Source organism: Gopherus flavomarginatus, chromosome 3 (assembly GCF_025201925.1).
Source record: "Gopherus flavomarginatus isolate rGopFla2 chromosome 3, rGopFla2.mat.asm, whole genome shotgun sequence".
NCBI classification, from domain to species: Eukaryota; Metazoa; Chordata; order Testudines; family Testudinidae; genus Gopherus; species Gopherus flavomarginatus.
Window position 1 is genome coordinate 150,846,667 of NC_066619.1, and position 27,690 is coordinate 150,874,356.

The 27,690-nt window shown below is 40.5% G+C and overlaps 1 protein-coding gene across 7 annotated transcripts in view; it reads right to left on the bottom strand.

Moving 5' to 3' along the window:
- Positions 1-27,690, bottom strand: part of TEX15 (testis expressed 15, meiosis and synapsis associated) — an 87,808-nt gene that overhangs the window by 18,347 nt on the left and 41,771 nt on the right. For 5 of the 7 annotated variants that reach the window (XM_050944956.1, XM_050944960.1, XM_050944959.1 and 2 more), the window contains 3 exons: positions 21,794-21,956; positions 7,475-15,414; positions 2,113-2,177 (listed from right to left, as the gene is read on the bottom strand). In XM_050944956.1, coding sequence (XP_050800913.1) covers positions 2,113-2,177; positions 7,475-15,414; positions 21,794-21,956 — 8,168 coding nt within the window. The remainder of the gene's footprint in view (positions 1-2,112; positions 2,178-7,474; positions 15,415-21,793; positions 21,957-27,690) is intronic. The other 2 variants (XM_050944962.1, XM_050944963.1) reach the window with 2 other exon arrangements.

Sequence of the window (27,690 nt, forward strand, 5' to 3'; positions counted from 1 at the left end):
CAGTGAAATTGCTAGAGCCAGCCCTGCTTGTAGTCGTAGATTATGAATATGCCACACTGTTGTCACGTATGTGCTGGAAACCTGCCTTTCACTCAAGCACTTGTACATGAGGCTTTGTGATAAAATGGCAGCTGTGTGCTCCAATTACTTGCTGGTGTTGAAGACACTGCGATCACCAACACACTACTTAAGGAAGTAGTATGGGTTACGCAGTATTATTTTTCAGGTTTGGCATCAGCAGGATGATCAGATAGCAAGTGTGAAATATCGGGACACTTTTTTTTTGAGGGGGGAGGGTATAAGTTGTATATATAAGACAAAGCCCCTAATATTGGGACACCTGGTCACTCTAGGTATCAGCTACGGATCCTGTAAACGCCCACATGCTGTAGGACAAAATGCTTTTCCATAAAAATATAGCAGTTGCAAACAGAGAATCTTCATATTACTGTTGACATCAGCCCTTTCTTCTACTGTTGATAGCACCGTGGCTTTTGTAGCTTAAGGACAGGTGCTGTGATTCATTTCTGTGGACAGGACTGCTAAAAACTAGATCCATACCCACAGTTCATCTTCAATAAGTGCTTTAAGAGCCTTTCTTCTAAGCATTTGTTCCTCTTCAATCCCATTCAAAGCACATACTTCTCTGTACTTAGCCTCTGCACTGACCATCACCACCATGTTCCCGTCCATGAAGCCATTTACAAACTCCAGCTGAGTTGCAGTCTGCAGTAGTAAAATCAATATTTGCTTCTGTTGTTTTTATCTTTTAACACCACATTATATATATCCTTGGTGCACCACTTGATGTGATTCCATGCACTCTTACCGTGCAACAGTCTCGCTAAGAGATACTGCTTCACACAAATGAAGATGAGAAACTTTTAAATATCCAAAGACCTGCAGAGGGTGATACTATTGCAATTATGATTCTGTACATTTTTATCAATCAAAAGACATCTCCCTTAGCATTCTATCATTAACTTGTCCACAGAAGTACATATGCTTGCAAACTATGACATGTTAGTCACCTGGCTCAAAGCACGACTGGAAAGCACCAAGCCACTATGGTGACGAGTGTGGGGTAAAAACTTCTATAGAACTGAAGACAATGAACGAAAAACTAATCAATGTGCTTTATGCAGTAGTCACCTAAATACGCCAAAAGCTGCTGCTTGTCATCCTTGGAAATGGGTTATTTGGCAAAGATGACATTGATAGTGCAGAGAAGAATACCAAATTAACTTAGTTGAAGCTAATGCTGTGGTGATCTGGAATAAAGTAGTACATATGGCAATCACTTCTGTTGCCAAGATTCTTGAGGCACTGTGGACTATATATGCTCACATGGTTTACCTGAAGAGATTGCTTCAGACAGTGGTCTTCAGTTACTGAAGGATTTCAGATTTTCCTCAAAAGAACTTTTGCATCACACAGTAGGTAAACTGCTTATCATTCTGCATCAACTGAGTTAGCAGAATGCTTTGTGAGGACACTTTAAATGACACTAGAGAAAAATGAAGCCTGCAATGTTGTTTTGGGAATTTTCTTTTGTCATACAACCGTACACCACAGACCTTCACATATAAACAACCCTGAAGAGCTGGGAGTGAAAGAAGCTGTAAAGTCATACAACATTCTCTCTGAGACATCCTAACATTGCACAGTGATGCTGTGTTATCTACGCTGATGGAGAATGACAAGAGAAACATCACTAAGCAATGTCAGGATGTCACGTCATGATAACTTGATCAAATCATTTGACACAGTAACCTCTTTCTTCTCCATTACTATTCTACTGGTGGCTTAATGGGGTTCCATCAACTCTGATACATTGCTTAATGGTTCCTCCTCCAGCTTCACGTGCCAGGAAGTGCAAAGAGTGCTACTGTGATTGGAACTCCACCCACTGGGTCTGAGAATAGGTTGAGCAAGGGGTGCTCTGTGAACTCTACAAGAGTCCCCCAGGAATTCAATGAATCTCTAATGCTACAAGTTGAATACGCTGTATGAAACTAAGGGGAAAAGGTATCACTCTTTTTCCTGTCCTTATTCAGCAGATCTTGAGCTTTTCTGCACAAGTGTTTTTACTATTTTAAATCCTAAATATACCTTATGTGGCAGCATGTTTCATTTTCATCTCCATTTTTTGAAGCTGCTGCCATCAGGACACCAACCTAAGAGAAAATAAACTCGTTACATGTGAAATTCTTATACTTTTAATGGTTATTTTGAACACTCTTCCTGTTAGCTATTTTCAAAATGTAAATGCATATCTTTCTTTGAATAACATCTTAAATTTTCATTACAATCACAGTAAAACACTGCCCTTGAGATCCAGGCATTTTGGGTGTTACTGAATAATTAGGGATTCACAAGAGCTATGGTGGAAAGGCACCTTTCTCTGAAGCAGTCAGTGCTGGTCACTGTCAGAGACAGATACTGAACTTGATGGACCACTGGTCTGGTCCAATATGGCAATTCCCATGTTTGGGCCCAGATATGCTGCTGGGTCTTGCTATCAAAGTGAACCAAAAGGATGTGTTCTGCTGAGATTTTGGAAAAGTCCAGAACACAAGAGATAAGCTTGAGAACATTGATCCTTTCCTTTTTTTTACATGAGGGTTGTGTCATCTTCATACATGCTGACCACGATGTGAGGTTTGCTTCCATAGTGTGTATGCAAGGGTCTAAATTATGTTTCAGCATGTTCTTTGTACTTACTTACCTATAAATGGGACATCAGCATGTGATTTGGAAATAGATGCCCAATTCTGCAGTGCGTTTAGCAAGTGGTTTCATGTCTTTGAAAGGAATTTTTGGAGACACTTCATGTGAAATCCCTCTGAGGGATGATACTGGTGCATGGCAAAAGCAATCATAGATGCTGAAGACACTGTGCTATTGATAACTGCTGCTGGAACAACACTGATGCAATGAGGCTTTGCATTTTTATAAATCTTTTCCAGTGCGGTGAAGTTCTGGCTACAGCCATGCCTTTTGCAGCCTGTGGATGGGCAACTCCCTACGCTGGGCTGAAAATGTTCTTGGCTTTTGGTAATAACCAGTGGGTTGGAGGCATTTCTGGCATTTGGCAAATTGTAAGTGGGTCTGCTTCTCTGGGCTTTGCTCTGATTGGGATGTTGTCCATCAATGAGTATGTGTGTAACATATAGATTCACAGATTCCAAGGACAGAAGGGATCATTGTGATCACTGAGTCCGATCTCCTATATATCACAGGCCAAAATAATTCCTAGAGCAGGTCTTTGGATACTTAAAAGTTGTCAGTGATAGAGAATCCAATACAACCCTTGGTAAATTGTTTCATTGGTTAATTACTCTTCCTGTTCAAAATGTACACCTAATTTCTAGTCTGACTTTGTTTAGCTTCAACTTCCAGCCACTGGATCATGTTATATCCTTCTCCGTTAGACTGAAAAGCTCATTATTAAATATTTGTTCCCCTTGTATGTACCTACAGACTGTCATCAAGTTACCCCTTAATCTTCTCTTTTCTAAGGTAAATAAATTGAGTTCCTTGAGTCTATCAATATAAAGTGTCTCCTTCCCACTGAATCTCTCCCTTTTTTAAATCCAAAAAATCACTGGGCAGATACAAACCTAAAGCCTCAAAAGCAGTAAGTTTGAGCTAGTTCTTTCAACTGTGTGATGGTAGTGTTTTTTAAAGTCATCAATTTTTTAAAATAGTATTTCCTAAACTGTAGTCCAGTGTGTTAAATGCCCCCACAGCCAGGCTAAGAGGGACTGTATTGGAGCTGTAGCAGGGATCTGCCTATGTCCTTTTGGACCAAAGTTAGTTCATGATTGTTCATGTGAAATGTCATCCACAAATATAGGTTTTGCTTTTAGAGAGGAAAACATGCAGCTGAAAGGGCCTTTGAAGGAAGAAACACACCCTCTGGTTCAGGTGTAATTAAGATGTGTAAAATATAAGACAGATAGTGTGAATTACAGTATCTCACTAATAACCATGCATCTTATTCACATAGTTAAGAGTCTTAAAGTAGAGAATATCTTCTGTGTATTTTATACTTATCACCCTACTTGAATGATTAGTAAAAATTGGTGTAGGGTAGGTAATTACATTAGCCATGTATAAAATGAAAACGTGTCAGTTTGTATCATGGGATAGTGGAGACAGAGCAGTCATGATAATAAACTAAATGGATTTCATTTTCCACATATTTATTCCAAGCCCTTTCATGCCTTGGTCTGCATACCACTGTATTTCAAGATAACTTTACATAGTTTGGAGTTTAACTTTTTAGAAGGTACATCATCATGACGGTTCTCGGATACCCAGGACTGAGAGTCACCTTATTCACAGATTCCAAGCCAATAAGGAATCGTTGTAGGGTGACCAGACAGCAAGTGTGAAAAATTGAGACATGTGGTGGGAGGTAATAGGATCCTATATAAAAAAAAAAAGACCCAAAAATCAGGACTGTCCCCATAAAATCGGGAAATCTGGTCACCCAAAATCATTGTGATCATCTAGTTTGACTACTGGTATAACCCAGGCCATGGAACTTCCCCAAAATAATTCCTAGAGCAGATTTTTTTTAAGCAAAACACCCATTCATGATTTAAGTATTGTCAGTGCTGGAGAATCCACCACAACCCTTGGCAAATTGTTCCAATGGTTAATTACCCTCCCTGTGAAAAATGTACATTTTATTCCAGTCTGAATTTATGTAGCATCAACTTCCAGCCATTAGATCTTTTTTACTTTTCTCTGCCAGACTGAAGAGCCTATTATTAAGTATTTGTCCCCCACATAGATACTTATAAACTGTTATCAAGTTGTCCCTTAACCTCTTTGTTCAACTAAACAGACTGAACTCTTTGAGTCTATCACTATAAGGCATGTTTTCTAATTCATTAATTGTTCTCTTATCCTTTAATCCTCTAAAGCTTGCAATCTGAGCCTTGCTAAAACCACTACAAGCCATTTAAGACTGAGTTGAGAATGCAGACTGAATGGAAGGATCTTTTACAGAAAGTGGAAGTTCCCATACATAACGTGCATGCTAAGGATTTTGTGTTTCAGGATAAAATTCTATCTAGGTCTTTTTCCGAGCTTCTGCTCCAGTTTACTCCCTCTGGAGGGGCAGAGTCTCTTTTTAAGTGGCTTTGGTGTTGGTAGGGGCTAAGAGATTTGCTACGCTGGATTTGAGAAATGAGAGGTGACTTTGACCTGCATTCTAGCTACTATTTTCCCTCATGTTTCCCCAAACAGAGTCACCTATAAATTTATAAGCCACAGGTTTCTCTTTGCAATGACTACTAATCAAGGATGTAAACACAGCTTCCTTGTTAGGGGCCATTAATCTTTTCACAAATTGCATCAATTCCCAAAAAAGATTGCCAAGAATCAATATTTACACAGTGTTGCAAGGATTTGCCAGAATCTGAATCCCAGACTTCTCACACTCACAGTAAGAATCATACCCCTAGACAAACAAGCCACTTAGTAGTTTTTCCTTATGAATTACAAGGAATCTTTTTGATCTGAATGATCAAAGCTGAGCTTTCAAATTTCTGCTTAGATTATCTTCTCTCTTATGGTCTGTGGGAACTTTTGGAAGGAAGTCCCATTCTCAAAAGACAACAATGCCTTTCACCTGTGGAACTACTACTGCACTGGTCTTAGGACTTCTTCCTTGCCTAATACTCATCACCTGTGACATTTCCTTGTGATTATGTAACAGTTTAGTTTCACCCAGAAGTCCCCATTCAGAATTGATGATGTCCTCAAAAAAGGAGAGTATGGGATTTTTTACACTACTTGTTCATTAAAAATTTACAAATCCTTACGGGCGGTGGTTTGTCTTTTGGGGACCTGGAGTCTCTGGGGTTTACAAGACTTACCCCAGAGCAGGCTGTTTGGGGTTCTCCTTCCAGGAAAAATCATATTGCTCCTGCTTGAACTTTCCCACAGCAGAGTTCCCCTGCAAGAAGCTGCAACCAGGCCCTGACTTGCCAGCCTAATTCAAATCCCTGTGCCCTGGCAGGTTAAGGGTCAGTTGGTCGGCCACAGCAGGGCATTGCTCACCCTATGAAGCTCCTAAAAAGCTTGCCTTATACATACAGCAGCTCCTGGACATGGCTTGATGCTTGCAGGGTTTCTCTGCTGTTGGGGGGAGGGATAGAAGGCAGAGGAAGATGATTATAGAGATGCAGAACCGGAGAGGTCCCTCCGGCCTCGATGCTCAGTGACTCCCCAGCAGAAGAGAGGGAAAAGAGCTGAAACATAAAGTGAGATCTCTACTGCACAAACAACAGATGCATATTACAATTCTAGAAGATGAACCACCAGCTTGTACCACTACTGGAGGCAGAATTTCTGGGGGCCCAAATGAGGAATGGGACTTAGAATTGCAGCTCCCAGGAACAAATGATTGCTTTCCAATTCTACAACAGAGACACACAGCCCATTCATTAAGAATAAAGTAGCAGTTGAACAGCAAACACAAGATGCAGCTATTTTCTATCAAAGGTAGAGAGCAAGTGTGAGAGGCTGAGGGCGGAACTCGGCCACAACAGACTGACCTACAGAATGACAATGGTGCTGCATACTTCCTTTGGGGTTTACAGGTCACAAAGTATATTTGAAGATTTGATTTAAAGCATGCTATTAATGGGCACCTAGAGGTTTTCAGACATAAGATGTACAGAAATACACACAAAACAATAGTTGGATACCATTAAAATTAAGAGGACAATTTTTTAAAAATGGTATAAGAATGACTGAAGAATTTGAAAACATGCCTTATAGTGACAAGACTCAAAACCACAATGTATTTCGTCTTCCAAAGAAAAGAGGGCATTCTATAAATGGCAATGAAGGAGCTTAGCTGATCATCCCCACTACTAGTGACACTAGGAAAGCAGGCATGTGAGATGCACTAGGAGTGGGATTTGTTTGCATCTGAGGCTGGAAATAAACCTCAGGTGTTTATTTTGGTTTGTGCTCTAGTTTTCGAACTCTTGGCTTTGCCAAGGCAGGGGATCATCATATTGGACTCTGTGCTTTGAGAGAGTCCTCAGCTAGCCTCCTAGCAGGCTGATGCTGATACAGCATTCTACAAGTGGTAAATTCCGATTTTTTAAAATTGATTCTCCCTTATCTAGTAAAAAAAAAATTGATTTTGAGGGTGAAAGACAAACAGCATTAGAGATGTATTAGTTTTTAACAGTGTTTCAGGGCTAATGACATTGCCTCATTGGTCAAAGACAGAACTGTCAGTTCTTTAAGATCAATTTAAGCCTTGGGAATAATATAGATGAGAGAGTTTACTTTTTTGCTCTAAATTCAAACCTGGAATCATTCATCTCCACAAAGCACAATCTGATGCACACCTCTGCCCTTAACTCAGTATCTGTATGTAACTAGCACTACAATTCTTGTTTAAAGATAAAGCATTTGAAGTATTAAGGAATGATCTTACCTTTGGTTTTTTGCAGCTGGAAGGAGGAGAGCCTTCTGTATACTCAGAAGTGTCTTCATGTGAGGACACAAAACTAGGTCTTTTTTTCTGGGACTGAGAGCTAGCTTTGATGACATACACTGGGGCTTGAGTTTCACAGACATTTTTTTTAGTTTCAGTGAAATGCAATTTCATGTCTCCCTTTCTTTTCAACTGGCAGGTCTTTCTCCAATTATTTAGCATCTGATATATCAGAAGAGAGAGGACTGATTTACCTTTTTTGGCACAAGCAAACTTCATATGCTCAATAGTTTTCATGATTTTCATAATATGAGCCATTTTTCCTAAATCTTTCCTAGCAGCCAACATCAAATTTTCAAGCAACAAAGAAAACTGGTTGTAGTTGTAGTCTAATTCAGTCACCGTACTCCCATAGTTTACAGATATGGTATAAGGTACACACTCAACATATGTGAAGATAGAAGGCTTCGAATTTTGTATCAATTGTCTTGTTTCCGAAAGTTCTGAAAGTTCTCTGGTGAGAAGATGAAGTGCATACGAGCAGTTTATGGTTTCTGCATAGTTGCAAATAATGTCCAGCTCACTCTTCAGATCAGAGATGGCAGACTCTACAGTTTTACAAAGGTTGCCCATTGAATTATCTTTCAGAAATGAAAAGGAAGACATTTTCTTTTGGCAATGTGCCAATTCAGGAAGAAGTGATAAATCAAACCACAACAAGCTTCGAAATCTCGGTTCATCTGTTTTTCTTGCTATTGAATTTTTAAGGAAGTGAACTGTTTCATACATCATTAGTACTTCAATGTAAGGTTCAACAGCTTCAGGCTTTAAAATGACAGCACTAATGCCATCATTTTTCATTGTGTCTAACACATTTTCCTCTGTGATCAAGATTTTACTGACATCCTCCTCCTGCAAAATCTGAAAATACATTTTTAAGCTTTCTAAACGTTCTGTACATCTGATCATTAGCTGCTGTAACTTCTTAAGGTCTGCAAACTGAGCTTCATCTAATATTTCTCCAACACAGGAAATATCAGGATGCGAAAGCAAAACAGTGAGCAAGTCAGAGTTTTCATCTCCATGTTTGCCTTTGTTTTCACAGTATTTTGACTTTTCTGTATCATTTTTCTTCTCAGTAATATTGTTAGATTTTTCAGTTCTAAACTCTTCAGCCACATATTCATAAACTTCATATAGCTTGGAGAGAGCATCTTGGTTTATTTTGCACAGAAGTTGTTCTTTCTTATTGGGAGAGGCTTTATTTAACAACAGACATCTGTCTTTCCAAACAAGACTTTTAGCAGCATCAAAAAATATATGTTCAAGGCCAAAGAGTGATGCTTTCATATTCATTGATTCACACGCCTTTATAAAGCTTATCTTGGTAGAGATAATTTCCATTATAACCCACAGATGGTCCTCTTTTTCTGCATAGGTGTGAGCATATGGAAGGTTCCTATACGTATTTATCAGTTCCACAGCACTTTTCCTTACAGTTTCCAAATCTTCTAAAGTATCTCCAAAGTTAACTCCACAAGTAAAAGGCACAGAGAGGAAAAAATCTAAGCAATCAGAATTATGTTGTATCACAGCTTCACACTCATCAACCTCTCGTCTGAATTTCAAGAATGCATAGTAAGATTTGTTTTCCCACCTTGTTTTTTCAAAGAGCTCTGATAACTGTTTATGGTAGCTCTGTAGCTCATGAAAAACATTGTACTTCAGCCTTGTTTGGAAAGCTGGAAAGAAATTGGACTGTTGTTGATACCCTGAAGGCCTGCCAAGCAGTTCCTCGTACAGTGAACCATCATACCAAAGCAAGCTTCGAAAAGTCGGCTCCCTTTCTAAAAAGCACTTTTTGTTTTCAATGAACTGAATTGTTTCCATTATCATTTGGAGTTCCACCAGTGAATCTACAGCATCTGATTTTAATTTGGATTTACAGTTATTCCATAGTTTTCTTTCAACCAGTAACTCTCGGGAAACCAAGATGTGCTTAAAAGAACACCCTTGCTTTTCCTCAAAAGCTTTAACAAATGAAGGAAGAAGGTTATCACAAACTCTAATCTGTTCCTGTAATATTTTCAGAGAGGAGGTTTCATCTGCTTTTTGTAAAATATTTGATATTTCAGTTATGAAAGCAAGAGATTTCAGTTCTGTCCCCACTGCTCTATGCTTGTTTTTACTATTGATTCCCTTACATTTGTTAGGATGATCACCGGAGAGATTATCTGCATTCAGTTTAGTCACATGGGCTGTAAGATTCTGATGTGTTTTGCTTGCTGAGGCATCATATGTCCCAGTAATGCTTTGAATACCTTGTTTTGCCATGATTCCTGATTTCAACTCTGAGTTAATTTGGCAATCTTTGTTAGTGCTTTCTTTCCAATCTTCATTTCTTTTGACAATTTTTTTATCAACTGGCTTCCTTAATCCAGGTGCAGTGAAAGCACTGCTGTTGTTTAAAGAACTCTGAATGCATCTGTATTCCTTATTACAGCTAGAGTGACCTTCTCTGTGTGTTATACTCTTTTGTTCCAAAACGACCTTAGCAGAGGATCTCCCAGGTACATCTTTTACCAGATACAGATTTACAGGTGATTTCACTTTGCTTTCCACTAGCCCCATTTCCTTTATCGTTAGAAATGTATTCTGTCCAACTTGCTGCGAAATGTACTGTTTTGAAAACGGTGCCAGAGCATTGTATACTAAGGACACAGAAGATACATTCTTTAAATAGTTCTCTATCTCTATATTATTTTCTCTCTTATATAAAATTTTTGCCAGTGGTTCCAATTTGATAATCTCGGTAACATGTGTCTCCTTTTCAGCTACTTTACTGTAATTACTCAGACAACGCATTCCTGAATTTGAAGTTTCTTTTCTGTCATAGCCTCTATCTTGCAGCTGGCCGCTGAGAGGTACTGTTGGTGTTTCAAAATAACCGGTCTCTAAAACTCTCTCAGACGAAATGTTTGAGCTCATTTTAAAAGATGCAGCTTTAGCACTAATAATTTCGTGGTCTAATGGAACTTGAGATACATTGGTCTCATGTTTTCCTCCTGCTGCAGGCATCTGCCTCATTGAGCCTGAAGAAAAGTTTCCAATACCAACACTCTGATTTGTGGAAATATCCCCACTGCCAGCAGAAAATATACTCTCTTTTTCGGTAGAAAGAATACTGTGCAGATTTTTATGAGTAGCAGAGAGTGTGGAAACATCTTGCGTGGTGGTGTTTGCATTTACACAGTTCTCTGCAGCTGTTTTTAATAGTGATGTATGTATGACAGCATTCATGTTTACATTAGTCTTACAAGCTCCATCTTTTCTTTGGTCTGTACAAAATCCTACAGAATCATCCCTCTTCACAGGAAAGCTCAAAGGTTTTAAGATATTTTTGTTGGTAAATGTATTTGCTTCAGGGATATGGTCTTGTCTTGTTACACTGCCACATCGTCCAGCAGTTCCTTGAATATGAATTTTAGATGAAACATTTACGAACACGTTGTGCTCCTTATTAGTCAGTTCTAGATCTTCTAGCCCAATGGCGTCTAAACCTACAGAGTTTTCAGAGACTGTCTGAAGTTCCGTTATTCTTCTCGTATCTCTCACATTGTCACCCTCAAAAGCCAAATATGCCTTGCAGGTAGCAGCTGAAAACTGACTACAAGTTACAGAAGAAGCCACAGTTAAGTCAGAATTGCAGTGATGTATCTGACTTATATCTTTAAACACAACAGGTGCACAACTTGTAGTGGATCTTGCGTCCATATCTTCCTCTGAAACCATTTCTCTCATTTTATCCCCTTTATTTTTAAACCTTTGTTTTATTGGCATACATGTAACGGTGTCACTTGCTTTCTTAAATGCTACAGTTCGTTTATTTTCCTTTATGTTATACTTTCTTTTCTGAGAAAAGTGAGCAGAAGAATACTTCCCAGTTGTCAAGAAACTATGACCTTCAAGATCACAGCTTTCCCATAAGTCGTTACATATTATTTTATAACATTTTGGTAAGGGACCCTTTTGTCTTTTCTCTCCAACTTTAGTTACAATTTTTAGAGATTTGAGAACTCTCCTCTGAGCTTTCCTTAAGTGAAACATAGCATCATCTATTTTTTTGGATAGACGCTTACTTTTGCATAAGGATGCTTCACCACAAAGAGTATTTAGAACATTTTTTATGTGTTTTTCAGACTGTGCAAGTGTTTTCATTCGTCCCTCAAATAATAAAGAAAACATTTTAGATGAATAGTGTTCTCTCTTTTTACTACTAAGTTTTGAGTTTCTGCATATAGGTGAATGTGTTGAACCTTTCTGAGGCCTCATTTTATTTGTTAGAGATTTATTATGTGGATGTTTTCTCTTACCTTTTGATTGCACACCTTTTTTACTCTTAGATTCATTACTGTTATCTTTTGGTTTTGTACTGTAAAAACTACTTCCTTTATTCAATACATCAGAAAGAGTAACAGGTGTAGTGAAAGTTTTGCTCTCTTTTTCAGGTATATGACTATCCGCCTCATGAACACAGATAGGTAGGCATGTTTCCATTTCATTTGTAAGATCCAAATTCTGCATATATTCTTCACTTCTTTGCTCCCCTGACAATTCCATATTGACTTCTAATCCTGGAGATTCAATTGCACATCTCCACATCTCTCTTGCAATTCCAACGTTGGGGGAGCTGACTCCTGATTTAAGTATGTTGGTTATTGTAATTTGTAAGTCAGGCCACACAGTTTTACTTAAAGATTCTGTTTTATCTTCCTTTGTGCAAGATTTTTTCCCCAATGAACAATGATCTTCACTTTTCTCTAGTATCTTCTGGCTACTGTTTCCAAACAAACTTTCCCAGTCTATACGATCTATCAAGTACTGATACAATGAATCAACCTCCTCATCAGATCCAACCTCATGACTATGTGGCTTTTGTGGTACTGAGAGAGACTCCTCATGCTGCTCCAGAGGAATTTCAATTTCACTTTCAAATTCCAAGCTGTGGAGAAAAATATCCTCACATTTCTCCTCTATCATCTGTTTAAATATTTCCTGCACACTATTTTCATGGCAAGAGGAGTTTCTCTCAGAAACATATGTTTCCTCAGGTTGGGAACATCCTCTTTCTTTGTGTTCCACATTTCCAGAAGGTACGGAAATGGTGGTGATTAGCATAACAGCATTCTGCTCTTCCCATTTATGAGCCTCTGGCAGTGCTGCAGGTCTGCAAAACTCTGCTGTGGCAGACAGCTCTTCTGATTCTCTTTCGTTATCCGGAATAATTCCCTTTTCCTTTATAGAAGTGGCAATATTTTCTGTTTCCATCAAATATGCTTCTGTTAATGCACATCCTTCTTCAAAAATTAAGTTTAAACCAGAAGGTGAGCTTTTAAAATCCAGAATATGAGAAGTGTCACAAAGTTCCATCCAGATTCCTGGGACGTTGCTAAATTCTTTTTCAAGTTGGCATGTGTGCATTTGGTTGAAATCACGAACATTTACATTAGTCTCCATTTCCTGATTACAGATCCAGCTCTGCTCTTCATCTAAAAATGCAGCTCCAGAAGCATCATTCTCTTGGCTATTCCTGCAGAAATGTTTGTCTAATGACACTGGCTCATTTTCTCCAAGGAAACATAGACATTCTTTATTGAAGCAATCTCTCAATACTTTGACTGTTCTGCAGAAAGCATGAGACAAATATATCTGGTCATCCATTGTTTCTTTGATGGAAGAATTGCCTTTTAGTTCTTTTGTAGGATCTTCTCTTTTACCTATGCAATTTTGGTTTGTAATTTCAGTTGCTGAATATATTAATTTGTGGGCCTCTACAGGGCCTTCATCAACATTGGCTTTTTCAGAAAGCAAAGTGTCTTGAAGCTTACTTTGGTGAAAGTTTTCTTCACCAACGATCTGATCACTGGGAATAGATTCACAAGCAACACGATGACAGACACACTTGTCCTCTTCCACTTTGGCATGTTGTTTTCTCATAGCATGTTTAAAAAGATGCATTCTTCCATGGACATCAATGTCTAAAGTATGATCCTGTGTATCAAAATCCTCACTATTAACTTCATAGTCTCTGTCTGAGACCAAAGTATTTTCAGTCCATGCTAAGTAAGAATCTGTTGAACTGTTTCCTATTTCAGAAGTATAATTATTTTCTTGGAACTGGTTATGCATTTTCCCAATATATTTTGTCTTGCCTTCATGAGATTTAATACTTTCAGGATGTTGGATGCCTATGTTCATGTCTTTATCATCATGCAAAGACTGTTCAGGAGTATGTCTTTGATTATCCTCAAGTACTGTTAAATTAATAGATTGTGATTCCTGAAATTTCTGCCCTCTTTTCACTGAGGCATATTTATCCCTTTTAGAATGGTTCAGTTGTGCTGAACCCTGCCCTTCATCATGTTTCTTAAGTGAGTAAAGACCATTACACACTTGATGGGAAATCTCAGATATTTTATCTGCATTATTTTTGTTCTGTGCTACTGACATTTTGCCCTGCCTCCACGCATGAGACAGAGATGGGTGTGACCTTTCTTCTTCTTTTTTTAGGTCTTCTGTAGGTATTTTCTTTGAATTTTTGTTTTGACAATCTGCAGAGAAGGAAAAGCTAATATTCCCAACCACTGATGGCATATGGGGATTGGAACCCTTCTGAGATCTGGAATACAGAGAGCTGCTTGAATCGGCAATGCTGTGAGGCATGGCTTCGGAGTGTGTGCTGCAGGCAAAGTTAGCAGGTAGTACCGATGAAACTGACTTTCCCAATGACACAGACTGGAACTTTTGATTAGGAGGAGGATCATTATGCCTTGACTTTTCAGTGAAACTTAAGTTCTTTTTGCTATCATGAACAGATAAATGCTTTATATTGTTCTTATGAAGATTGGAACTTTTTTCTATGTAGCAGTGGTCTGCTTTGTCTTTCACGGACAAACTCTCCTGCAAGTCTCTCTCAGGTTGCGTGTCCCCAAATGGAAAAGATGAACAGTTCCTCAGTTGTTCTCCCATCGTAATCTGGTGCATTTTCAAGTCTTTTCTATCACAGATATGGTTCTCGTTTGCTGTGATATGCTTTTCTTCAATAACGGTTTTTGAAGCAGGATGTGTGTGAACATCCTGCAATGCAAAAGGCTCCACTATTCCCTTAGGAAGTTCTGTTATGCTACCAGCCACTTGCTTGTTTTCCACACTGTGTTCTTTGTCCGCATCTAGTGTTGATTTAAACTCTTTTATGAAAGCTGCCTCTTTCCGTGATGCTTGCTCCACATGTCTCTGTCTAAGTTGACCACGTTTTGGGTCATTAAGCAGAGGGGGTTCTTCAGGCGAAGGTATATTTAAAGTGGCTGATATTTTCATTTCTGAGCTGAGATAGTCCAGCCCATTCTCAGGTGTTGAATTCCCATGACAAACTGCCTCAGTGTTTTGTTTTCCTGGGTTTCCTTCTCTTCTCTTTAGTCTTGGATCCATAATGAGTCTTGACGTAATTACAGTACTTGAGCCACTACTACTGTAGGCAGCAGAAACTGTGGCAAAATTATCATCCGGAATAATGCATTTTAGATTCACCATGTGGTCACTACTAATGCTTCCATTGGTATCTACAGCAGCCACAAGTGGCAGACTTGACTCATTTCCTTGCACTGGTGATGAATCCCACCTTCCATGTATGTTATGTTCCACTTGGGTATCACGGGCGTCAGCTACCAAACCATTCTTGTTCTGTGTATTTTCACAGGAGGAAGAAATTTTGGGGCCAGAAGTATTCTCCTCTGAATTTACTTCACTGCAAGAAGAGCTTTCCTCAGGTCTGGAAGCAAGTAGATTTACAGGTTGCCTGAAATGCTCATAGATTATTGTAGCCTGAGCACCTTTACCGATCCTTTTGGCTACGGTACAGTTTTTCCATGAGCCTCGTCTTCCTGTGAAAGCAAGAAGAGAAAAGTGACAATACTCCAGACCTAAGGCTGCAAGAACAATTGTGACCCATTTCTAACTTAAGAAAAGCCCAAACACTTAAATCTGATTTTTTTTCATGTTCTTCCTAAAGCAAAGGAGAATTCAAAATGGTTGTCAGTGAAGGGGGTGGTTTTTTAACACCTACATAAAGACACGCCTTTTCTCATCCAGGCCCTTGTCATCTTACATCTTTCTTACTGCAACATCTTTCCTTTGGCCTTGATATAAGCTTCACTTTTATCCACCCAAAACACTGCTGTGCAAAGATCATTTCCCTTGTTCCTCGTTTTCATCATGTCAACACTTGTTTTACATCCCTCCATTGGCACCTTCTTTTCCATAACATCAAACATAAATTCCCTGTCTGCACTTCCTGGCCTTTCATTGCCAACCCCCACCTTACTTCCCTCTTGTCTATCATCAGTGTATCCACATTTAAAAATAGCACCTTAGTGTTGTCTTCTGTTCTGCCAATCACACATGAGAGGAGCCGCCCATAAACATAGAATCACAGAAATGCAGGGCTGGAAGGGACCTTGAGAAGTCTTCCTGTGCAGCCCCATGTACTGGGACAGAACCAACTACACCTAATATTATTCCTCACAGGCGATTCTCTAACCTGTTCTTTAAAACCTCCAATGAGGGGGATTCAACAAACTCCCTTGGAAGCCTGCTCCAGAACTTAATTACCCATAAAGTGAGAAGTTTCCTAACATTTAACCTAAATCTTCCTTGCTGCAGATTAAGCCCGTGACTTTTTGGCCTACCTTCAGTGGGTGTGGAGAACAATTGATCACAGTCCTCTTTATAACAGTCCTTAACATATTTGAAGACTTATCAGGTCCCCTCCTCAGCCTTCTTTTCTCAACACAAACATGCCCAGTTTTTTAACCTTTCCTCATGGATCAGGTTTTCTAAACCTTTTATCATTTTTGTTGTTCTCCTCTGGCCTTCCCCCAGTTTGTCCACCTCTTTCTTAAAGTGCGGTGCCCAAAACTGGACACAGTACTCTAGCTGAGGCCTCCCCAGTGCTGAACAGAGCAGGACAATTGCCTCCCATATCATACATACTTGTTAATACATCCAGAATATTAGCCTTTTTTGCAACTGCACCACATTGTTGGCTCATATTCAATTTGTGATCCATGATAACCCCCAGATCCTTTTCAGCAGTACTACTGCCTTAACAGTTATTCCCCATTTTATATTTGTATACTGCTTCCCAGGATAGAGTCCCTCCTCAGCATGCAAGAATGGCCTACATTATTTGTTCCTAGATGTATACACTGACCTTTAGCCATATTAAAATGTATGTATCATTTGCTTTGCACCCTGTTTACCAAATGATCCATATCGCTCTGTGTCAGTGACCCTTCCTCTTCATTATTAACCACTCCCACAATTTTTGGGTCATCTGCAAACTTATCAGTGATGATGATATTATGTTTTCTCCCAGGTCACTGATAAAAATGTTAAACATTATAAGATCAAGAACCAATCGGTGTGGGACCTCACAAGAAACTAGCACATTTCATGATGATTCCTCATTTACAATTACATTTTGTGACCTATCACTTAGCCAGGTTTTAATCCATTTAATAAAAGCAGCAAAGAATCCTGTGGCACCTTATAGACTAACAGACGTTTTGGAGCATGAGCTTTCATGGGTGAATACCCACTTCCTCAGATGCATGTCACCCATGAAAGCTCATGCTCCAAAACGTCTGTTAGTCTATAAGGTGCCACAGGATTCTTTGCTGCTTTTACAGATCCAGACTAACACGGCTACCCTCTGATACTTGAATCCATTTAATGTGTGCCATATTAATTTTATATCTTTCTACTTTTTTAATCAAAATGTCACGTGGTACCAAGTCAAATGCCTTATAGAAGTCAAGTATAATTACATCAACACTATTACCTTTTATCAACAAACTTATAATCTCATTCTCCTCCCCACCCCAAAAAAAGATATCACATTAGTTTGACATGATCTGTTTTCCATAAACATGTTGACTGTGAAATCCCTATTATCCTCCTTTAATTCTCGATTAATCAAGTCCTGTATCAGCCACTCCATTATCTTGCCCAGAATTGATGTAAGACTGACAAGTCTATGATTGCCTATGTTGTTCCATTTACCCTTCCATTTTAATCATTGGTATAACATTAGATTCTTCTGGTCGTCTGGAATTTCAACAGTGTTTCCAAACTTATGGAAAAAACCAACATTAATGGTTCAGCAAACTCCTCGGTCAGCTCTTTTATAAAGCTTGGATGCAAGTTATCTGCACCGGCTGATTTAAAAATGTCTAACTTTAGTAGCTGCTGTTTAATATCCTTCAGGAGATTTTTTGAGGGAGACTCATTGAACAAACTGTAACTCAGTTTAAGATACCACAGGTTACAAGCGGATGGAAGCTAGTTCTGTACAGTCACACTTTCCTCTCCTATTTTATATCCCTTCATACATATCATTGATATTGGGGCAAAAGCCATCGCAGCACAAGCCACTGAAAACTTACTGCATCTCTCCGCCTCAGTGATGCACCATCAAATCTCACCTGAAAACCTCTCTTTTCTCCTGTTCCTCTAGCAACCCAATTCCTCTCGCTCTGTTTACTTATTAACTCTACACATTATTTAACTCTGCAGGGCATTCTGGAATATAGTTTTTAGGAAAGAAGCTATACAAAATACAAATCCTACTGGATAATGCTTATATGACAGTCAGCTGACTCAGCAAAAAGCAGTCTAACTCTGCCAAATCACAGAAAAAAACCTTTCTGTTTTGCAAAATGTCAGATAGCATTTCTGCTTCAGCTTCTATCTACAGCCAAACATTTCTTACTGGGGCCAAAGCAAAATTGTTGAGCTGAACAGGGGGGCACTACTAAGGAAGATAAAACTGTTAAGATTGTAAAATGACCTAACAAATGTGAAAAGGCATAAAGTGAACAACATTAACACAATATGGTGCACACTCAGAGAGATTTCAGAGGGGTATTAAGTACATCAGCAATTTTAAAACTTTACTTTTTTCTTTTTACTGGTCTGTGAAGGACAGACTAAGCACAGACCACAGATTACAGCTACTCACAGTGATGCTCCAGAAGGCCCTGCTCTGACAGTGACATACCCGCCCTCAGTGGAGAGCACAGGAGAAGGAGTTCCCTACAGAAGCATGGTAGTCCCCAGATTAAAAAAAAAAATGGTAATATTCTTACTTCATGTTCCGTAAGGCAGTGGTTCTCAACAAGGGGTACGTGTACCCCCTGAGCGAATGCAAAGGTCTTCTGGGGGCACATCAATGCATCTAGATATTTGCCTAGTTTTACAGCAGGCTGCATAAAAAGCACTAGCGAGGTCAGTACAAACTAAAATTTCATACAATGATTTGTTTATACTGCACACTTAAATGTAAGTACGCTATTTAAATTCCAAATGATTTATTTTATATTTTTCAATAATAGCGCGCTGTGACACTTTTGGTTTTTTAAGTCTGATTTTGTAAGCATGTAGTTTTAAGTGAGTGGAAACTTATGCCCTTGGGAGGGGAGACCCAGAGTAAGGGGGTACTGCTGGGGGCAGAACCCTGAGGAAAGGGGTACCAGCGTCCAGGAGGGACACAGGGCCTAAGGCAGGTGAGACACCGACCAGAAGAAAATCCGGAGTTCAGCTAATTCTCAAGATGACCAGCAGGAGGCGCCATGCCAGTGAGTCTCACCTTGCTGCAGAGCTGTATGTAAGTGTCTAATGGTGCACTTTGGTTCTTTTGTTGTACACTTAAGTAAGTACTTTCTTGACAACAGCAGTCTTGCTCTCTACAATGTTTATTCTTGCAATTACCAGGTACAGTTATGCATCTAAGTCCAAAAGCAGTTACTGCTTTGGTCAGAGGTTTTGTTAATCTCTTCTATAAAACAATAAAGGATTCAACATCAAATATCAGTGACTCAAAACTCAATCCCCTCCACACTTCGGGTTACATTCATAAACAAACTTAGGTGCAATGATGCTGAGTATTGCCATGCCTAACTTTCAGGCACCTAGAAAATCACTGGGATTCACAAAGCCTGAGTGCAGGACTAGGCTCTATATAGAATGAATGGGGAGAGATGGGGGATTCAGAATGGGATATAGAAAGGCCAGCACACTTGGCAGCTCCTAGTCTAAGACAGCCAGTGGGAAATGTCAGCCCCTGTCCCACTAACAAAGACAGATACCTAAGTCTGAGCTGCAGGGCAGTGCCTCCCTCTGCTTGGGACTCAGTTGCAAACCCTCTCTTGGTGTTAGGTGCCCACACTGTTGGAAAAGGAGCTCCCTCATTACCCTAACCACTGGCCTAAAAATACTCACCTGAGATGTCCGAGAACCACAGTTCAGGTCCCCCCTCCACCTGAGAAGGGATTTGAACAAGAATCTGCCACTGACAGGGGTGTGCTCTAACCACTGGGTGATGGGGTATTTTGATGTGGCACTCCCTCAGCCTCTCCTGTTGAAGTGTTGCACTCTAGATAAAGAGTCACTAGAGCAGGTGGACTGGATCCTGGTACTCCCACATGAGTACACTAACCACTAGGCTACAGAGTCATTCTCATGCTTACACACTGTCTCTCTGGCCTAGTTTTGAAGTTGTACCCTGGTGGATAAAAAATGAAAGACGCATTGGGCACTCACATGAGAGGTGACAGATCCCTTCTCCCCCGCATTTGGAGGTGGGGACTTAAACCGGGGGGGGTCTTCCACATCTCAGGTGAATACTCTAACCACTGGGCTATGAATTATGAGGAAAGTCACCCTCCTCTTCTCCTGATGTTTAGTGTAAGCTTCTCTGTAGGGGCTTTCCACTCCAGTAGGCAAGGTCTGAGCACACTAACTGGATCGGGCTCCACAGGTGTGTTAGGTGGAGGAACACCTATCTTCCCTGGTTCACACATCACTCTGGCCCTTCAGCATCCACTAAAAGCCTGAAAACACAGGCATCTGGGGAACTTTCACTATGAAAATTAAGATGCCAAGAGAGTTTAGGTGTCTACCAGGGTTCAGGTAGTTGAGTGGGAGCTTTGTGAGTGGCAGTTATGCACCTAACCTAGCCCCTGGTAGCATCAACCCATGGAAGGAAAGATATCTCAACTCACTTCTTTTCTTTTCCCTTTTGATTATTTTCCAGAGTAATTCCAGAGTCCAGGGTCTAAGATCCAAGTGAAAGATAATCCTCACTAAGGCACGAGCAGTAACACAAAAGCATCTCAGCAGAGAATCATAAAGGAAATTAGCCAAAACACAGTACAGGCACAGGAAAATCCCCCAGTGGAAACATACGTTTGAAAACAATCTTTTTACATTAACCTCCAAATTTTAGAAACAATTTTCACCTTGGCTTCTTCCATTCTTTAGAGCAAGTGCCATTTCACTTAACTTTAAGATCTTTTACATATTTTGGCTATTTAGCATTAAATATTTTATGATGCTTCCATTTATTTGAAGAGCAACTTGAATTTTTAACTCTTAGAAGTCCATCTCTAACATCATTCCAAGCTATTAAAGAATAAGCATCATCATCTCTTACAAAGATAATAAATCAATATTTGCTATAAGCAAATAAAAGCAATAAAAATTAAGTTTACTTATTTGTAGCGACAGCTCTTGGAATAGATTCCGTCCTCCAATCAACACTTAAGTCTGAAGGCAAAATCCTAGCCTGTCTTGTGCAGGAACAGTGGAATAATAAGGCTGAGCACTGCTCTCAGAATTAGGCATCTGCCCTGGATAACATATGCAGAAGCCCTCCAGGGACATGAAGGGACGTGCTCCCTTCTCCTCTGCATACCTGCTGCCATCAGCAGCTGCAACTGGGCCCACGTCCAGACTAACCCGCGGCATCGGCGGGTTAAAATCGATTGCTCGGGGATCGATATATCGCGTCTAGTCTGGACGCGGTGTATCGATCCCCGAGCGCGCTTACATCAATTCCGGAACTCCATCAATCCGAACGGAGTTCCGGAATCGACACGGAGAGCCGCGGACATCGATCCCGCGCCATCCAGACTGGTGAGTACCTCGATTTTAGAAATTCGACTTCAGCTACGTTATTCCCGTAGCTGAAGTTGCGTATCTAAAATCGATTTTAATATCTAGTCTGGACGTGGCCTGGGAGAAACATATTGTTCCATCTTGAAGTGGTAGCATGGGGTGCTGCAAAGCATAATTTTGACATTAGGGGCGTGAGATATCCATTGTGGAAGGAGAACAACGATAACATAAAGCTGTTTAGAGAATCAGCTCCCCAATGCACTTTTAACATCCTACAGTTACTACATGCAGCTAAATGAATCTTACCAGAATACTTAGGAAATCCTTTAGACAGAAACCTCACAGATGTTACAAGAGGGTCAGTTTCCACCTTCTGGCCAACGAATCTTACTGTTACTACTGCATATGGAAGACACTGCCTAGGCTTATCCACTGGTTTTGAGTGTATATTGTATTCATAGAAGTAAACCTGTAATTTAAAGAAGAAGGTCACAAAAGTAAGTGGTTTGTTTTATCAACAGCTAAAATTGCATGAACTGTGGCATTTTATTACAGAGCATGGGACTGGCCCTACTGGGTCACAGTGGTGTACCTAGACCAGTAGCCAGTCTTCCAACAGTGGCCAATGCCAAGAGCTTCAGAGGAAATGAAGAGAACCCAGGCAATCATGGAGTCATCTATCCCCTGGTATCCATTCCCAGCTTCTAGCAAACAGAGGCTATGGACACTCAGAGCAAGGGGGTGCATTCCTCACCATCAGGGCTAACAGCCATTGCTGGACTTATCCTCCATGAATTTATCTACTTCTTTTTTGAACCCTGTTATAGTCTTGGCTTTCACAACATTTCCGGCAATGGGTTCCATAGGGTAACTGTGTTGCGTGAAGAAGTGCTTCCTTTCGCGTGTTTTAAACCTTCTGCCTATTAATTTCATTAGGTGACTCCTTGTTCTTGCATTCTATGAGGGAATAAATAACATTTCCTTAGTCTCTTTCTACCCACCAGGCAAGATTTTATAGACCTATATCAGATCCCCTCTTAGTCGTCTCTTTTCCAAGATGACAAAACCCCAGTCTTGTTAATCTCTCCTCATACGGAAACTGCTCCATATCCCTAAGCATTTCTGTTGCCCTTCATCGTACCTTTTCCAATTCTAATAACTTTTTTGAGGTAGAGCTACCAGAACTGCAGGCAGTATTCAAGGTGTGGGTGTACCATGGATTTATATAAAGGCATTAGATTTTCTGTATTATCTATTCCTTTCCTAATAGTTCCTAACATTGTTAGCATTTTTGACTGCTGCTGCCCATTGAGTGGATGTTTTCAGAGAACTATCCACAATGACCCCAAGATCTCGCTCTTGAGTTGTAACATCTAATTTAGACCCCATCATTTTCTATGTATAGTTGGGATTATGTTTTCCAATGTGCATTGCTTTGTATTTATCAACATTAAATTTCATCTGCCATTTTCTTGCCCAGCCACCCAGTTTTGTGAGACCTCTTTGTAGCCCTTCACAGTCTGCTTTGGACTTAATTATTTTGAGTAATTTTGTATTACGATACTATAATCCTGGCAAAACCTCGTCTAAAAATGTTAATCTCAGAGGGGATTAAAACAAGATTTTAAAAAAATTAAATCATGTTTAAACTAGATTTATTTTATTTTCATGTTGCTAATTCTTTCTTCCCACTTTCTAGTCTTAGACCACTAAAGTGGATCTTCTGCACCTGTTTCTTTAATTAGTTTCCTAATGATTGGTAGAATCAGTTTCACAGCTGTTGTTTTATTAGCCACTCTCACACTTAAAATGTTCATCTATATTGAAAATGAGAAACCCAGCTCCTCATTAACATCCTTATTGTGAGATTACCACAAATTTACACACAAAACTGACGAGCCAATGGCCTGTGCTACATTTTCAACCAACAACACTTTCCAATGTACCGAACTTCTACACATCTGAAAAGCTTTGACTGGGCTATAGTATACCAGTGCTTTTGAAAATCCCGTCTGTAGGTGCTTAACTTTCAGCTCCAACTTTTAAACATGTTGGCCTTTGTGTATAAAAAAAGTTCCTATTAACTTTGTTAATGTCTTCAAGGTCTAAACAAAAGTTATTTACATGTTGTTAACACTGAAGCAATTGTATTTGAAGTGACAAGGATTTTGTGTCACTAAGATGAAAGATGTCAGACCAAGACCAAGCACGTGGACCAAGGGGATCCAGTGGATATAGTGTACTTAGATTTTCAGAAAGCCTTTGACAAGATCCCTCACCAAAGGTTCTTATGCAAAGTAAGCTGTTATGGAATAAGCAGGAAGGTGCTCTCATGGATTGGTAAATGATTAAGAGATAGGAAACAAAGGGTAGGTATTAATGGCCAGTTTTTGGAATGGAGAGAGGTAAATAATGGTGTCCCCCAGGGGTCTGTTCTGGGACCAGTCCTATTTAACATTCATAAATGATCTGGAAAAAGGGGTAAACAGTGAGGTGGCAAAATCTGGAGAGGATACAAAATTACTAAAGATAGTTAAGACCCAGGCAGACTGCAAAGAGCTACAAAAGGCTCTCTCAAAACTGGGTGACTGGGCAACAAAATGGCAGATGAAATTTAATGTTGATAAAGTAATGCACATTGGAAAGCATAATCCCAACTATTCATACAAAATGATGGGTCTAAATTTGCTGTTACCACTCAAGAAAGAGATCTTGGAGTCCTTGTGGATAGTTCTCTGAAAACATCCACTCCATGTGCAGTGGCAGTCAAAAAAGCAAACAGAATGTTGGGAATAACTAAGAAAGGGATTGATAATAGGACAGAAAATATCATGTTGCCTCTATATAAATCCATGGTACATCCACATCTTGAATACTGTGTGCAGATGTGGTTGCCCCATCTCAAAAAAGACTTTTCAGCTTGGAAAAGAGACGGCTAAGGGGAGATATGATTGAGGTCTATAAAATCATGACTGGTGTAGAGAAAGTAGATAAGGAAGTGTTGTTTACTACTTTTCATAACACAAGAACTAGGGGTCACCAAACAAAATTAATAGGCAGCAGGTTAAAGACAAATAAAGGAAGTATATGTTCCATTCTGTGCAAACGAAGAAGTGGGCTGTAGCCCACAAAAGCTTATGCTCAAATAAATTTGTTAGTCTCTAAGGTGTCACAAGTACTTCTGTTCTATTTTCACACAATGCACAGTCAACCTGTGGAACTCCTTGCCAGAGGTTGTTGTGAAGGCCAAGACCATAACAGGGTTCAAAGAAGAACTAGATAAATTCGTGGAGGATAGGTTCATCAACGGCTATTAGCCAGGCTGGGCAGGAATGATGTCCCTAGCCTCTGTTTGCTAGAAGCTGGGAATGAGCAACAGGGGATGGATCACTTGATGATTTACCTGTTCTGTTCATTCCCTCTGGGCACCTGGCACTGGCAACTGTCGAAAGACAGGATACTGGGCTAGATGGACCTTTGGTCTGACCCAATAGGGTCATTCTTATGTATTTATGTTCTTATGTTAATAAAAATACAACAATAGCCCTGATGTTAAGCACACAAGTCATCCCATTTAAATTAATGGGCTATTCATATACGTAAAGTTACATTCCTGCTCAAGGGTTTGCAGGATCAGGGCCTCAATTTGCCATATCTTGGATTTTGCCTACAGCACTTTTGTGAAATTCATATAAGATGCCCAACCAAATATGATATTTCAAAAACAATCATACATCATTAAGTTTTAATCTGAAGCTACAATAGCACAATTTTTCAAAATTGATTTTACAACACCTCAACATGATTTAAATCAGTGATTTAATCACCTTGATTTAAACTGTTCCACCCTGATCTCAAATCCCTTATGCTGAAAATGCCTGAAAATTTAAGGGTGAGGGGGCAGGTGGAAGGGAAACAATCTTTTTAAAAGATGAGTACTATTCTTCAAATTTAAAATATAAAGATCTTCATTATAAAGTTATCCAACCAAATATAAATCTGATTTTGATCACATTATGTATAAAAAAAACTTATTTATTGAACAGTAAACAAAACTGTCTGCAAATACTGAAATCCATACATGCCTCATATGTATATTCACAATGTATTATGCAACTAAACAAATTAAGAGGTTGGAGTTTAGGTTGTATGTTGCAGCAATTGTCAGTTCTTGGATACATGCAATAGTACTACTGGAATGGAAAGTGTGTTGGAGATACTATTAGCATATTGGTGCCGTTGAGTTATTGTGATGGTGTGCTGAGTGGACACAACACAATACGTTCAACTGCCATTGAGCTGTGGAAGGAAATTGTTGTAAATAATATTAATAAACTTCAAAAGTAGGCTAGGCTATCCATTTTGCTAGAATCCAGAGAGGAGAAAGTTTTCAAGTCTTAGAATTCAGTAATTTATATGCTACAGGGATCTGAAGAGAGGTTAGATTTAGAGTCATTGAGTTTAAGGCCAGAAGGGGCCACCTGATCCTCTAGTCGGACCTCCTGTATATCACAGGCCACCAACAGCACCTGCACACTAAACCCAGCTACTAAAGTTAGACCAAAGTATTACTACTCACAGAAGACTAGACTATTATGTGCCATAGGCAGAGATTTTAAGGGGCTGAGGTGTACCAGAGATTGAGGCACCTGCAGTGGGAGAGAAAAGATTGAGATATACCCAGATAATCCTGGCAAGTGACCAGCACCTACACACTACAGAGGACGCGAAAACCCTCAGGGTCACTGCTAATCTGACCTTGGGGAATATTCCATCTTGACTGCATACAGGGTGATCAGTTAAACCCTGAGCATGTGAGCAAGAACCAGCCAGCCAAGCACCTGAGCAAGAGAATGCTCAGTGCCACCTCAGAGCCCTGGCCCTCCCCGCCCAGTGTCCCATCTCCAGCTCTGGCCATCCCTATTGCTTCAGAAGGAGGAAATAAATAAAAAACAACCCATAATACATTGAGGGGAGGGGAAACCCTTCCTGACTCCTGCAGGCGGCCAGCTGAAACCCTGAGGCATTAGCTTTTAAAAACATAAGACAAACTGGAAACGAGCCCCAGGGCTGCTGAGCCCTTCACTCCACCCAGGCAACCCTGTCATACACAGTAACTCCTCACTTAAGGTTGTAGTTATGTTCCTGAAAAATGTGACTTTAAGTGAAATGATGTTAAGCGAATCCAATTTCCCCGTAAGAATTAATGTAAATAGGGGGGGTTAGGTTCCAGGGCAGCTTCCCCTACTCTGCAAGCACCAGAGGCGGGGAGGGGTTCAACCTTCAGCCTGCCCACTCCACCCCTTCCCGCAAACCCCCACCCTTGACCTGCCTCTTCTCCCCCCCAACTCCTCCCCCTTTATCTCGCTCGCTACATCCTGGCTCCTCCCCTCTCCATCCCCTCCCTTCTAAACACTGCAAGCCAGCTGACTGCTGCATTTGGGAGGGAGGGGGGAGGCGCACCGAGTCCTCGCTCCTCGCTCCTCCCCCCTCCCTTCTGCCCGGGGCAATCAGCTGGCTTGCCACGTTCAGGAGGCAGGGGAGGGAGGGGAGCCTGCGCCGAGTCTTCACCCCTCCCACCTCCCTCCTGCCTCCGCAAGCCAGCTGACTGCCCCGGGCAGGAGGTGGAGGGAGGAGGGGGAAGGCACTGATCCGCGGGGTCTACCGGCAGGTGGGAAGTGCTGTGGGAAGGGCGGGGGTGTAGGGAGGCTGCCAGCTGTGGAGAAAGCAGGCAGGCAAACAACGTAAGAGTGGAGCATTGCACAACTTTAAATGAGCATGTTCCCTAATTGATCAGCAATGTAACAACGAAACAACGTTAATGGGGACGACTTTAAGTGAGGAGTTGCCAGCCTTCTATTAAAACTAATCAAGTTGTTTGCCCCCTACACCTCCAGCTAGGAGGCTGTTCCAGGACCTCACCTCACCTCTCTGACGGTTAGAAAAAGACGGTTACTCACCTTTGTAACTGTTGTTCTTCGAGATGTGTTGCTCACATCCATTCCAGTTAGGTGTGCGCGCCGCGCGTGCACGTTCGTCGGAAACTTTTTACCCTAGCAACTCCAGTGGGCCGGCAGGTCGCCCCCTGGAGTGGCGCCGCCATGGCGCCCAATATATATCCCTGCCGGCCCACCCGCTCCTCAGTTCCTTCTTGCCGGCGACTCCGACAGTGGGGAAGGAGGGCGGGTGTGGAATGGATGTGA